This window comes from Manis javanica, chromosome 10 (genome assembly GCF_040802235.1).
Source record: "Manis javanica isolate MJ-LG chromosome 10, MJ_LKY, whole genome shotgun sequence".
NCBI lineage: Eukaryota > Metazoa > Chordata > Mammalia > Pholidota > Manidae > Manis > Manis javanica.
The window spans coordinates 68142916-68158543 of NC_133165.1; the positions used below are offsets into that span (position 1 = coordinate 68142916).

The following is a 15628-nucleotide window of genomic DNA, read 5'->3' on the forward strand; positions in this document are numbered from 1 at the left end:
CTATTGTCTATCTTTTTTATTAAAGTCATGTGACTGTGAAGTGGTATCTCATTGTGATTTTGATTTCCCTGATAGCTAATGATGTTGAGCATCTTTTCATGTTCTTATTGGCTGTTTGTGTATCTTCTATGGAGAAATGTCTATTCAAATCCTTTGCCCATTTTAAAACTTATTTGTCTTTTCATGATTGAGTTGTAAGAGTTCTTTAGATATACTCTCTACAAGTCTCTTATTCATTATAGAATTTACACATATTTTTTTCCATTTTGTGAGTGGTCATTCTATTTTCTTGATGATGTCCTTTGGAGCACAAAGCATTTTAATTTTGATGAAGTTCAATTTGTCTACTGTTTTCTTTTGTGGCTTGTACTTTTGGTGTCATATCTAAGAAATCATCGACTAGTTCATGGTCATGAAGATTTACATGTTTTACACTAAGAGTTTTATAGTTTTAGCTCTTATTTTTAGGTCTGTAATCCATTTTGAGTTGATTTTTGTATATGGTGTGGGGCAGGATCTAACTTAATTTTTTTGCATGTGAATATCCTGTTTTCTCAGCAGCATTTGTTGAAAAGACTATCTTCCTCCCCATTTAATTGTTTAACATCTTTGACAAAAGTCAGTTGACCATAATATGTGGCACAATAAAATTTTAGAACCATGTATGTACTGGAATTGTGAGCTAACCATTATAATCAGAGTGACATAAGATAAAGTTATTAACCTCAGAGCATTGCAATGATTATTAGTCTTGATAGGTGTTGGCAACTCCAAATTTGGTGTGTACGTCAAAGTTGTGAGGATAGGAAATGGCAGGGTAGAAACTTACTTGGCAAAATAGTCTTATAGCGATTTTTAGTTCCATGACGTGGAATGTCAATTTCTTTGGGATCCACAAAGTTCATTGGTATTTCCTGCAAAAATAAATGATATCAAATGAGTGTATCTAATGCTGCCACAAAGAAAGTCTTCACAGGGGGCCATGTGATCAGAGCTCTATTGAACTTCAAAGTCATTTATAAAACAACAGACTACCACCGCTGGTTGACCACCACCTTCCTTACGTAAACATATCAGCAGCACCCTGGTATGCTGACTTTAAGAAACAGCTCTGTGTGTTAGAAAGTATTATTTTATCTGTATTTATTAAGGAGACATATAAAGCTTTGGTTAGGTTTTAAGAATCTTGTTCTGACATAATTTTTAGAAATACATAAACAAGCAGCTAAAATGGTTTTTAAACAATGTATTCAAATTTCTTCAAGTCTATATGTAAGTTCAGTATAAAAATTTCACTATGATTTTCTTTTATTAATTTTGACCCTTTTAGGATTATCAAAACCTCCGTTCCCAAATGGTAACTATAAAAGGCTGTTCTATTGATTCAAGTGATGGCAGCATGATTTTTTTTTGTATTAAGGGATGGTTTATAATTGTACTGTTACATATGGGGTTGTAAATGCAATATTTTTAGTGAAGGGCATCCTGGCACTGTTTTCTCCTACTTAACAAGAGTACAAATATTCTTATTCAGTCAGAATATATGTCATGCACCTCAAATGACTGGAAAGGAAATAATTAGAGCAGAAGTTGCTGTATGTAAGTGCATTAGATCTAAAAGGTGAGCATCTGTACAGCTACAGGGGACAAAAAAAAAATAGTAAGCCAAAGTTTTCAAAGGGTTGAAACAAATATTTAAGGATTTAAGTATAAAACATAGCATGACCCTTAATTTAAACTTTTGCAAAAGATTGCTTAAATAGGCCAATGTGAAATAAAATAACTTATCTTTAGACCACATAAACTGTTTTTGTTACTTAACCTTTCTCCAGTGGAAAATATATCAACAGCCTAACAGTCATTGAAATGAAAGAAATTATCTATAAATTAATTCAAACTGTCCTGGTTTTCACTCAATCTGAAAATTTGAGAAAAGCCTGACAAATTGAGACCTACAGAGAGGAGTAGTTTATTTTTTATATATCATCTATTAAACTCGTACTATTTAGATATTTAAAACATTCATTCTGACTCTCTGCTCCAATTAAATGTTATGACTTCTGTGTTCCAAGTTGCCAAAATAAGCAGAATTGTGGAATATTCAGTGGAAAGCACATACTCATGTTTGGTAATGCCAAACAAGTCGGTGTTGTTTGGTAAAGCCAAGGAGCAGGCAGTAGGTTTATTTCTCGCCTGCTCTATCCTGTTTTCAGATGCACACTGAGGATTGTCACCCTCCAGCACTGCCTCTTTCCTGGGCACTCCATGTTGGCCTCATCATTCCTTTCTGGGAAGCAGGCTGTGTTAAGGTCTTATCGCAAAGAACAAAAAGCTAGAAAAGAATATTAGGTGTCACTTTGGCTAGCTTTGTGACCACTGACTGTTTCTTTCATTTCTTTAGATCTCATTTTCTGTGTATACACACTACAAAGTCTAATTTTAAAAACTGCACGTTTGTGTTTTATTTTGGATGCTTAATAGTTGATGAGACTCCTAGTAGATCTAATTCACTGCTGGATCCTTCATCATTAGGATAGTTGCAAATATTTGAACAGACCCTAGGATGGTCAGTTATACTCGACATGACTTAAGATATACAACTGAGTTAAAATGCAAGTGACCTATAAAATGAATATTCCCCTTGTGCAACAATTAGACTTAAGAAGGTCTACTCTGTCTCCATGCTCTCTGGGTCGAAATGTACTTTCACGAATTAAGTTATCATAGTAACACTGATAATAGTGTTAATGATAGTCACATGATTTTAGCTAAATTTAACCATGGTTTTGAGCCCACATTTGGTCTTTCCCTGTGTTCCTTATTTCATCAAAGGGCACTAAATGCATACTGTTGCTGAAGTAAAAAAAACTGGGGTATCAACCCTGACTTCTCTTTTTTCCTTCTCTAATTCAGCTCATTCTTACAGATTCCCCTAGATTCACCCCATTTTCACAGCTGCTATCTTAGGTTAGACCACCATCACTGTGTCCACTGGATTATCTCAAAGGCTTCCAAGATAGCCCCTTCTAATGCTCACTCCACTCCAAGACTGTGACTTTTTTAGAAGATAAGATGAAGTCCAAACTCTTAAATATGTATTAAGGCCTGGTTTATTTTACAACTTTGAGGCTCAACTTTGTCACTTCCCACCTTAATCTCAAGGCTCTGGTCAAACGGGACAGCTAAATTCCCCAAACGGAGAGCACGGCTGCTCTTACCCCTGGAGTGCCCCTTCTGTGCCCACCTCCTTCTTGCCACTTCCTGGCCAGCTCCTACATGCTCTCACTCAATTTCGTTATCCCATTCTAGTCTGAACACTTACCAATAGTTGATGAGGTATACGGTAGACCTAAAACCCTTGCCCTTAACCTTTTCAACCATAACCATTATTCACTGTAAGCTGCTTCAGTGAAGGGCTCTGCCATGTTAGTATGTGCCTCTGGTGTATAGTTTATCAAAATATGTACTGAAGAGGGAACAATAAACAGCAGGCTCACCATGAATTCACTTTGGAGTAAATGTGAACTCGCCACGACGTCCCTCAGCTGTGACCTCGTAAGAACCCGGCTGGCTGACTGCAGGTACTCCATTGCTACCTTCTCCTGTGGGGTTGATATGGCCGCAAAGGGTTCGACATTCCCCAAGCTGCTCATGTCCAGGGTAAGAGATACGTTGGACCCACGTCTAACATTGGAGAAGAACGTAATTAGATTTAAAGACCACATGAATGATTTTGATGACACAAATTTGTCTTTCTGTACAGACACCCAATTCAGTGAGAACTTTTACAGAAATAAAGACCAAATGTCTTTTTCTCTTATGGTACCAGAGTTGACTTTAGCAACTACCCATAGTTGACTTTAGCAACTACCCACAGTTTCTATGCAGGAAACTGATGGTTTTATTGTTGGAAATAACTCTAAATTGAGAACATACTCCATAATTTATTTATGGGTATACTTCTTAACAGAAATAATAGGATGGCTAATAATACTAAGTGAAAGATTTAAGGAAAAGTGAACATCACTTTTGAATTAAGAAATCATAAACCAACTTTATATATATGTATGTCTGAGAGCCCGGTATATGAATCATACAGCAACCTAAAATGGTTGACATCAATATATTGGACAAAAGAAGCTCAAAGGAAAAATGTTATCTACTTTAGTTCAAATTATTGCCATTGAAATAGAATTTAAAAGTTTAAAAATGTATATTGTTTTTATGACTTCCGAGTGAAACAGAATCTAAAAGTTTAAAAATACATATTTTTATACCTTCTGAGTGAATCCCTAAAAGATATCTGTATTCTCCATTTGTGTATACATATACATATATATGTGTATGTGTGCATGTATATGTATGTGTATTTGTATAAGAATGTGTGTATTTAACTCTGTGACAAACTCATAAAGGATCATAGTGATCACAGATTCTTATGCTGAGTTACATTTATCTTCTCTATAATTTCCCTCTTCTTTTAGGAGGTGAGGTGGGGCTCTTCCAATTTATAAAGGGCTCCTTGTGTCTGGATAGAGGTGTAAGTGCCTTTTGCCAATAACATTAGCTAAGTGGAAACAAGCAGTAACTATAAAATAGCATGTGCAAGACTGAGGGTCAAAGTCAGACTGTATTCACAAGAATTGTTAAATTTAAAGGGGCCTTAAATGCATGTCAGATGATCATATATGGTGCCAAGTAGTTGGTGCCCCAAGGAAATGGAAAGCAGGGAAAAACAGGTCAAAACAAATGTGAGCAAAGATGATAAGAGTGATACTAAGCCCAGCATAGCATTTCATTTGAATAGTGTCTTACGTGCTTATTATTAAGTACTATATCAGGAAATATTCAAGTAGCTAGAGCTTAGTTTTAAACAATGGAAATTTATTAGAACATCAACAAAAAATCCCTTAAAAAATATATGTCATTTCTTTTTTTTCTCTGAATCATCGTCTGGTTGCAGTTTTGGTGCTATTCTATAATTTGACATGTAATAATACAATTTTTGTTAATTACCAAATAGTATGTAATTGTAGTTTTTAAATCTTACTTTGGCTTTGAACACTTTATTTCCCTTATTAATTTCTAGTTACACTACATGGAATTCAGGGAGTGAATGGAGTTTAATGTTTGGAATTTCTTGATATTTTTTCCTTGAGAAAAATATTATGATAAATTTTTCTGCCTACTTCATAGATGCTTTTTGGGGCATCTAATTTGATTATCTCTATCTATTGATATATATATATATAATATATGAACATATACACATTTTCATTTATTTTCAGAAATTTGTAATATTATATATTATTAAATATTTTAGTTCAATCTTTTTTCCTTACTTTTCCATTTCTCAAAGCCTAATATATGTGAGTCTTCCACAGTAAGTGCATTTGTTATTTGTCCTTATATTTCTAAGTTTTTACTTGATATACTTCAGCCATTGTTCTTTGAAGAGATTCATAATTATAAATAAATACATCATCACTGTAAATTTTATACATACTATGTTCTTTCTCATTGATTTTATGTGTGTCCTTACATCCGACTCCCCCCCCCACAGTTTCACTGAGATGTAAGTTTAAGCACCATGTAAGTTTAAGGCGTATAACATAATGATTTGATTTACATATGTTGTGAAATCATTCCCACTGCTTTTCATCAACACGATCCTCTCATATATATATATATAAAAACACATTTTTTTCCTTGTGACAAGAACTTTCAGACATATTCTCTTAACAACTTTCAAGTAAGCCATATAGTGTCAGCTATCGTCATGTTGTTCCTCACATTCTTAGTACTTACTTATCTGATAACTAGAAGTTTGTACCCTTTGATGTTCCTCATCCAATTCACCCTCCTCTCACATCTGACTTTCTAAAAAATTAATACTGACATACCTTCTATTTTTTGGGGAGAAGGGCATGTTCTTGAAACACCTTTTTCAGTTCCTATTATTTTTAACTCTTTTGAATCACTGTATTAGGAGTTAGGGGATAGCATTCTGTGTACTCATAAAGTATCACCTTTCTGACAGAGGGACCTTTCTCCTCCCACTCTTTTTTTCGGGGGTGGGGGGCGCGTGACGGGTGGTGATGACTGACAGGCCTCTGGTGTTTCTGAGGAGGGGGAACCAGCTGAGGAGGAGCAAGGAGTGGTTCTACTTTCAGGCAGAGAGTTTTAACCCATTTCGGTGGGAAGGCAATTTTTAAAGTTTGTCAATCCTGTTTCTGGTACCAGGTTGTCTATTACTCTCAGTGCTTAGAGTGTGCGTGAGAATTTGTTTTCTGCTGATTTCATAGATACTTAAGTAAGGAGTTGGGGGAGGCTGCTTGAGGGATTGCTCATCAAACATCATTTTAAACCAACATTCCAGTCAGTCAGTTTTCAGCCCCCGAAGGCTAAATCTGAATCTGTCAGTTGAGTGACACTCAGTGCTACAGGTTGGGAGGAAGCAAGGGCTCCTCCATCCAAGGGATCAGCGCAGTTGCCTGACGGAGGAGGCGTCCGAGGTCGGCTTTGAAGGTAAAAGTTCAACAGGCAAAATTTGGTATAAAAGTTATTTCAGAGAGAGCCTGGCAGGAGAAAAAGTGTGGGAACAGGAAATGAGAAGGAATCTTTGAGAAATGGCAGTTTGGGCTAGAGTTCAGTTGTATAAAAATGTATTTTGGAATTGGGGGTAGGGTTATGTCTTAGAGATGGGAAAGAAACAAGATAGAAACAAGACTTTCAAAAGCCTGCCCCAATCCATAAAAGATAATGCAGACCATCAGGTCATATACAGCATACCCTGCCCAACCCTGGGGGGATTAAAAACCTCTGAGATTCCATGTCTAAGCACCATTCAAACTTGTGAGTGAATTTTCTAAGGATTCTGTGAAAAATTGAAAGCCACAGAAGCATTTTCATGCAAACTGACTCAGTAAGGAAGAAGGACATTTATCTGGCAAGGGAAGGAAGAAAGGAAACTAATATTTATCAAACATCTATGATTTGCCAAGCACTGCTCTCAGCACTTTCGCACATGATGTCTCATGGTGGCTCTCTGAGGTTATTACTTTCTCCCATTTTAAGGTGAAGAAATGGCTAATTTAGAAACATAATAGTGGAGTCAAGATTCAATCTAAGTTGTAAAATATAAACCAAGCTTCTTCTGCTTTGCTACCCAGAAGCAAGGGTCTGGAAGGCAGGTTAGGTCAGGCTCTCCAATGCCCTGTGTGGAGTTGGGAGTCACTATTTGTCTGGGTTCAAATCCTCTCTCTCATACCTTGTGATGGGCCTTTGGTCAGGCTAGTTAGCCTCACTGCATCTAAATTCTTCCCTCTTTTGTGAAATGTATAATTAAGTGTACCTACTTCGGAGGGTTATTGCAAGGACTAATAAGACAGTGTAAGTAAACTGCTTATAAAAAAATGATGCCTGGCTATTATTAAACTTGGATCATAGTTAATGAAGTCTTACATAACTGTTATCTTCTGCTTCTCTAAGGGATCTGTTATAAGGAAACTTCACAAAAACTCATCAATTCTTCACACTGAGATTAACATTTTGAAATCAATGGACAGAATCTACACTAAAGAAAAATACATCCTTCTTGATAACCTATTTATCTTAAAGCTTCCATTTATTATAGCAAAACTATTTCCTCTGAACCCTAAACAGTTCCAAAACACCTCACCTCAACACCCCTTACAATGTCTCAAAGTTCAATAATGGAATTAAACTTATACAGGCTGTTGACCTTCCAGAGTGCATTTTCCATAAAACAGCCCTTATCATTGTAAGTACTCTCCTCTCCTGGCCATGAAATATTACCATGGATGTCACTGACTTGGAAAAATCTCTGCTTTTGTTAATTCTTATTTTCAAGGAACATACATATTTAGGTTAATTGAAATATAATAAATTAGGAAATCCAATCAGTAGAATCAATTCATAAACTTGTATATTTCTCAGACCTGTCTTGGACTTGGAGAGAAGATATTAAATACACATCCATATATAATTTAAAGTGTTAATTTTTGTCATTACAAAAGTAACATATTCATTGTAGAAAAATCTGTAAAATTTAGAAGTTTTAAAAATGGAATTAAAATCGCTCAGTCATATAAACTTCACTAGCCCTTAAGCTGACTTAACCTTTTGCTGTTTGTTACAGGCAGTAACAGCAGTGACTTATTTTAATTTTTATTTCTTTGGTTAGAGATGAGAATAAATATATTCTCATATAGCTCTTGTTCATTTGTTGGTCCTTACCTTGGGAATTGTCTGCTCATGCTCTTTCTTCATGTTTAAATAGTGGCATTAGTGTATTTATTATTGATCACTATGATAGATAAGATATTAATTATTTCTCAGCCAGGCAGAGAAGGACAAGTACCATATGATTTCACTTATTTGTGGAGTATAAAAATGAAGCAAAACAGAAGGAACAAAAGCAGTAGACTCATAGACCAAGAAGGGACTATTGATTACCAAGGAAGAGGGGTTGGGACGGGTTGGGGAAGAAGGGTGAGGGGGATAAAGGGGCACAGTAATTTGCAATCACCATATAAGTCCATCATGGAGATGGTAGTTCAGCATGGAGAATATAGTTAGTGATTCTGTAACATCTTAGTACATTGGTAGATAGCAACCCCAGTAGAGGGGGTGAGGATTTAATAATATGGGTAACCGTTGAACCACTGTGTTGTATATTTGAAACCAACATAAGGTTGTATATCAATGATACTTTAATTTAAAAAAAGATATTATTTCTCAAACATATCTTTTGTATCTATGTGATTTACATTGCCTTAGAATGCTAAAGATTTTTAAAAAGTTATATTTATGTTGAGCTCAACAGATTAATCTTTTCTCTTGTGGTTTCTTATATTTCTTTAATACATAGGAATTCTGGAAGTTTAGATTTTTTTAAAGTTAATCTTTTATTTGTAATTTATTTTGGGCATGGTGAAGGTGAGAATCATCTAGGTTTTTTCTCCCCCAAATAGGTTATCAATGTTTCTAACACGATTTACCAAATGATCTAGAGAAAGATGTGTTTTATATTATAGGAATATTAGGTTTTAACTATCACTGACTAATAATCTGGAAGAGATAATAGGAGTCAAGTGAAAAAAGAGAAGGTGAATTTATCCCACAGTATCTGTAAGGCAAAATGATAAGAAGTAAAAATGGAATCCAAGACATTTCAGAAATAAAACAAACATATGAAGTTAAGAAAAAATTTAAACTAAGGTACAGAAAAAAACTAAAGGATTTAGAGGAAAAAAAATCAACAGAAATAATAGGAGACCTGGACCTTTAATGAAAACAGAATGTAGAAAACTTTAGAACACAACTCACATTGAAAATTTTGCTTCCCTTGTTATGTAACCTTGGACAAACTGTTAGACATTTTTTTATGCCTTATGATTGCTGTTGGACAAAAGGGAACATAATAAAAAGCTTTATCAAGCTCCTGCTGTACCACCAGTTATTATTTATGCCAGAAAATAAAGAAGAGGGAGGAAATTCAAAAGATACCGATGCAAACAATTGAAGGAAAAAGCAAATTCTTACGGGGAGGTAAATGGAATGCAATAAACAGCATGGCAATTACAATTAAGTAAAAAGGAAAACATGTATAAATATTATGAGCCAGAGCCACATATCCATTTCAGCAAGAGAACATAAACATTTCTCTGTTGAAATTGTTCAGTTCTGCATCAGTGTTCCTAATGACCAAGAGGTGGAAAGAAAACACAATGAAAAATACAAGAATATTACAATTGAGTGTTAGAGTAACTCGAAACTAGACATTTATTTTCCTGATGGTTGAAGCTATATACTGGTTTTAGAAGCTGGATTTTAGAAAGACTACAGTTTCCAGCACTGTGGCCATGGGCTTTATCTAATCCTCAGGTATGGTTGCTCTTCTTCAGGATCTTGACCACCAAGAACAATGAGACTTCAAGCCTGGCAACTCATTTCCTACCCAGTATGGATTGGAAATGAGAGTCAGAGAATAAAATGAGACAAATGATCACTTTACTTATATCCAGAAAGATTTACTTTTGAAACCAGCAGATTATGAAAATAAGTTTCAAAGGGAAATTGTGGCAGTTGCTTATCTTGAAGAAATGAGAATGGAAAAATATGCATCTAGAGATTAAAAGAAGAATTTAATACTGAGTGAAAGCAAACAGATTTGATCTTTGAGAGATTTTTTCAATGTTCTTCCCTTTTATTTTTCCTGTAAAAAAAAATAATTTGCTCAGGGTTGTCTTTATTTGTATACACAGCCAATCCTATAGAGTGAGAAGTTAGAAGTTTAATTTGAAGTCCTTTTATGGTCTGAAGTGTTGAGTTCTAAGGCCTTCAGTCCAAACTTCCCTCCTTGTGTTCTGTCATCATAATGATCACAAATCTGACAGTTCTGGCTTGATTGTAAAGGTGAGCTTAAGCCCCTGCACCCCCAACTTGTTATTTCTTATTTGCACATTCAATTTGTCCACATATTTAGTTCTCTAGTATTTAGTTCTCTAGGGAACTTCTAATTAAAAAGAAACAAAAAGCAAACAAAACAAAACAAAAAGTTCATTCTCATTTGAATAACAAGAGAGAAAACAGTGGTGAAATGCAAGGAGAATTTCTTGCTCTGTGCTGATCAACTGACTTCCTCAGTTCTTTGCTACTCTGGACTCTATCACTTTTAAGTTCCAGAGGTAATGGTATTTAATGAGTAGTTTGATGTTTCTCTCCATCTCTTTACCATCAGATAAATTATATATAGTTCTAATTCACTTTCTAGATCACTTGTCAGATAAGGGGGCAACATTAAAAAGAAAAAGAAGATATGGAATGCTAGGAAAGTTAAATTGTGACTTGAATTCAAAGTTCTTGGGAAGTTTGATGTGATGTGGATGTAGTGTTAAGAATCTCTAGGAGCTGAAATAAATGAACAGATATTGTGACCATCCGTAGTAAAATTTCCCAAAGGAAATCCTGTGGGGAAGAAATATAAAAAGTATAAAATGCATGGGCCCAGGAAGATGATAAATGAATTTTACTCTAAAACAAAAAGACAATCATTTTATAACAGAGAGAACATTCTAGTGCAGCAAATGATTGATTTCTCTGCTTGAGAGCCCCTGTTTCGCTAGGTAGAATGTTGCTCTCCCATTTCAGTGATTATATAAAAAATTTTGAATTCATACAATGATATCTGACCTATTATATGTAGAAGGAGGCAAAATTTACTACACTCTTCTTCTACTATTAAAATTTAACACCAACTGAATTTGTTACACTGTTCTTTGATCACAGACTTGGATCTGAGTTTAAATCAATGTTCTGCACTTCACTTTAGTTCTTTTGGCCTCAGGCTCCTTAATATGAAAATGGGATTAATAACAGAACTCACAGGGTTGATTCACATTTTGAAAGTTAAAAGTGAACCTTTCTAGCCTAGTATTTGGCATATAATACACATATGTGAATGATGATAGTAATTAATAGCAATGTGTTAATTCTTCACTCTGTATATAATAGGGCTGTGGGTGAACTATATGGCATATACACTGATAAATATTTGAAGGAAGTAATTTTGGGAAAGTTGGTTAATAACGAAGAGTCAGTAGCAGTGTTACATATGAAAAATCAGTGGTCATCTAAGTGGGGACCATTTTTTATACCTCAAGCCCTTAAAATTCTAACCTCATGTCCTTAAAATTAATAACTTTCTTTACAATTAAAAAATAACACGTATTCACTGTAGAGACAATATAACAAAACATAGAAAAATGTCCCATAAACCAACAGTTAGAATAACTGCTAATTAATACTAACTACTCTAAGTAGCACTTAGAGTACCACTAAAACTAATAATAAACTAAAAAAGCTTCTAATAACTGCTGATAATACTTAATGTATATGTTCTTCAAGTCTTCATATATATATGACAAAATATAGATTTTTTTACTCTACGTATTCTTTTATGACTTGCTTTTTATTTAAGTATACATCAATGTCTTTTCATGTCTTCAAATTTATTTAAGTACTATTTTCAAACACTCTATATAATATTCCATTTGAATGAATGTACCATCATTTACTTAACTAATACTTTATTTTGGGACACGAAGTTATTTTCACTTTTTCACCATTATAGACAAGACTGCAAATGAAAAGTCTTTTATCTAAATATTTGTGCATTTCCATTATTATTTTTAGATCAAGGCATTTTAAGAACAAATTCAAAATCTCTGGACACATGAATGTGGAAGAGGCATTTAGACTGGCCCCTGGCGTTCATTAACTTTGAATGAGCTCAGACCCTCTACATGTCTTGTTCAGACCTTTCCAGTAGCTCCCTAGCAAGCTTCTGTAACTCTAAAATCTCCCAGTCCAATGTTTTCTTCCAGATTTCCCCAAAAAGAGGTCTGAGCACAATACTAAAACTCACAAAATAGCTGCCCTTGGACATAAGACGCTTTCTTATCTATTCTAGCCTCACCTCCTATCACATCCTTATCTAAACATGTGCTCCAGGCAGGCCAATCAACCTGCAACTCTGTTTGCTATGTCTGAAATGAGCTTGCCCCAGGCCTTCCAGATCCAATTCCCCAAATGCCAGGGTTTCTTTCCTTTGAAATCTCTTAACAATATCTGGCTCCAATTTATCATATTTAGTAGAAAGATTTACCATAAAGTGTGAACTCCTGGAGTACAAAGATTTTGACTAATTCTTCCTCTGTGTCTAGAAAGCAATACATGAAAAGCAACATTTTTGTTGTCTGCATGAATGAATGGTTGCAAATAAAGGGTAATGCTATATGTAATTACTCCGCTTTGATGGCTTTTCCAATCCTTCTGAAAATAAAAGTGGGGGTTCATTGTAGACTGAAGTTTGAAAACTGAGAAGGGAGAAGCCACTCTTATCCAGATACAGTAAACATTACTGTTGATATGTAGTTTGAATCTTATTTAAATATCAATGAAGTCTGGTCTGAGACTTAACATCTTAAAAGCTATGGTGACTTTGTTCCTAAAAAAGAAAAAAAAGGTAGTGCCCTGTCTTGTAGCTAAATATGATTAGTTTTTACTCTTTTTTGGCATTTGGTATTGTTTTGACTGTCATTCATAATGAGGAGGCTGTTTCTTTTGTAACAAAAGAACAAAATGATAGCTCTAATTTTAGTTTCCAAGTTTGGTTTTTCCAATTTTATAAAGTTAGTTAAGAAAAAAGAGGCTGAAGAAACATTAATAAGTCTGAATGAGTAAACCATTCTTTCTGAAATAAGTTATCTTTCTTTGAATTTTTGGCAAATATATATATATATATATATATTCAAATACACACATATACAATATTTCTTAAATAGCACAATACAATTAAGAATGCTTTATATCTTTAAGCAATCAATTACCAAAGAACTTTTAGTACTGAACATTACAACTAAATTAAATATATTAATTTCTTTCAAGACCAGAAATGACACACGTGATTACAATAATTGATAGAGCTCAGCTAAAAATGTGAATCATCAAAAAACAGAACTTCTCAGCTAAGCTTCTTTAGCTTTTTTTTTTTTTAACATGTGGTTGTGTAGCCCAATATTTAAAATGAATTCTGTAATCTTTGGGGAAATTGAATCACTTTTTAGTTTAAGACTATTTTCTTAGTCTTAAATAGTAATGAAAGTACAATTTTATCCCTCAGTAGTACAATATGAAAAATAGGTATAAAGCAACATAACTGATACTGATAATTCTGTAGGTCAGAGAATTTAACTGCAAAACTGTAGTTAGGCAATGATTTCACCTCTGGCTGCAGTTAAGAGTGAATGCTGGTAGTATTTCTCAGAAACTAATCATTGAAGAGAGAAAATTTGACTACTTAGAGGACTCTGCTAAGCAGCAGAAGCCTATACAATTTTTCTCCTTTAAAAAAAAAGATGGATTAAGTTCTTCCTCTTGCCCTTTCACAAATTCTTAAGCATGGAGTGCATATTCATATTAGCATAAATGGACACTTTGGAAGTACTTGCATGCATGGAACTATGTTGTGATGAATAGGAATAGAGTAAGAGCTTTAGAAATACAGTTAATCAAGTATTTTTTCTTTAAATTTGCAATAGTATTTATATGCAGTTGTAGACATATTGAAGGTATTCCATAACCATAATCTCAACCATGCTACAAAAAAGTAGCCAATCTGATTTGGATCTTTGTGTGGCCAATTGAAAAATAAACTTAGGATAAACAAATGGTTCAGAACCAAATGACATCATCTTAGACAAGGACCAGAGATATTTTATCCACCTAAAATTTGGGATTCACAAATATGTTAAAATTAACTGCATGATTCTAAATAACCAATGGGTCAAAGAAGATATCACAAGGGAAATTAGTAAATACTATGAAATGAATCAAAAAAGAAAATACAACATTTCAAAACTTACAGGATGTAGTGAAAGCAGTGTTTAGAGGAGGAATTTATAGCCGTAAGTTCTTACATTAAAAAAGAAGAAAGATCTCAAATCTTTTTCTAACTGAAACTTAGAAAATGGGAAAAGAAGAGCAAACTAACCCAAAACAAACTGAAGGAAAGAAATAATAAAAATTAGAGCAGAAATAAATGACACAGAGAATAAGAAATCAAGAGGAAAATCAATGGAGCCAAAAGTTGGTTTCTTGGCAAGAACAACAAAAGCGACAAACTTTTAGCTAGACTTACCAAGAAAATGACATAAGACATGATTCAACTAAAATTTGGAATGAAAGAAGGGATATCACTATCCACTTTAAAGACATAAAAGGATTATAAAGTAATACTACAAATAGCTGAATAAAAGACAAATTAGATAATGTAAAAGAAATGGACAAATTCCTAGAAAGACATAAACTATTGAAACTAACTCAATATGAATAGATAATCCATAGACTAATCTAAATAGATCTATCTTAAATTAGGAGATTAAATTAAAAATTCAATTTAAAAATACCACAAAGAAAAGTCCAGGACTAAGTGTCTTCACTAGTGGATTCTACCAAATGTTTAAGGAAGTATTAACACCAATCCTCACAGACACTTTTAAAAGACTGAAGGGAAGGAAACACTTTCCAGTTCATTATACGAAATGAATATTACCCTCAAATCTAAAGGCAATATAAGAAAACCACAGCTCAGTATCAATATGAATGTAGATGTAAAAATTCTCAGCAAAATACTAACAAACTAAATTCAGCAACATATAAAAAAGATTATATGACCAAATGAGGTTCATTCCAGGAATGCAAGGTCAGATCAATATGCAAAAATAAAACAATGTAATAAGCCATATTAAAATAATAGAGGATAAAAACCACACAATCATCTCAACAGATGGAAAAAAGCATTTGACAAAATGCAACATTTTTTGATGATAGAAGCACTCAAACTGGGAGTAAAAGGCAACTTCTCTGACTTGATAAAATGTATGTTTATAAAAAAACCTACAGCTAGCATCATAGTTAATGGTGAAAGATTCAACATTTTCCATCTAATATCAGGCACAAGATGAAGATGTCTGCTCTTACCACTTTTATTTAATATTGTACTAGAGATTCTAGCCAGGGTTATTAGACAAGATAATGAGAT

General features: G+C 33.9%; 1 protein-coding gene across 6 annotated transcripts in view; it reads right to left on the reverse strand.

Annotated features, from left to right (window-relative positions):
* PTPRR (protein tyrosine phosphatase receptor type R) overlaps window positions 1–15628 on the reverse strand; it is a 236929-nt gene that overhangs the window by 46541 nt on the left and 174760 nt on the right. For all 6 annotated transcript variants that reach the window (XM_073215597.1, XM_037000349.2, XM_037000347.2 and 3 more), the window contains 2 exons: window positions 3498–3684; window positions 830–914 (listed from right to left, as the gene is read on the reverse strand). In XM_073215597.1, the coding sequence (XP_073071698.1) occupies window positions 830–914; window positions 3498–3684 (272 nt within the window). The remainder of the gene's footprint in view (window positions 1–829; window positions 915–3497; window positions 3685–15628) is intronic.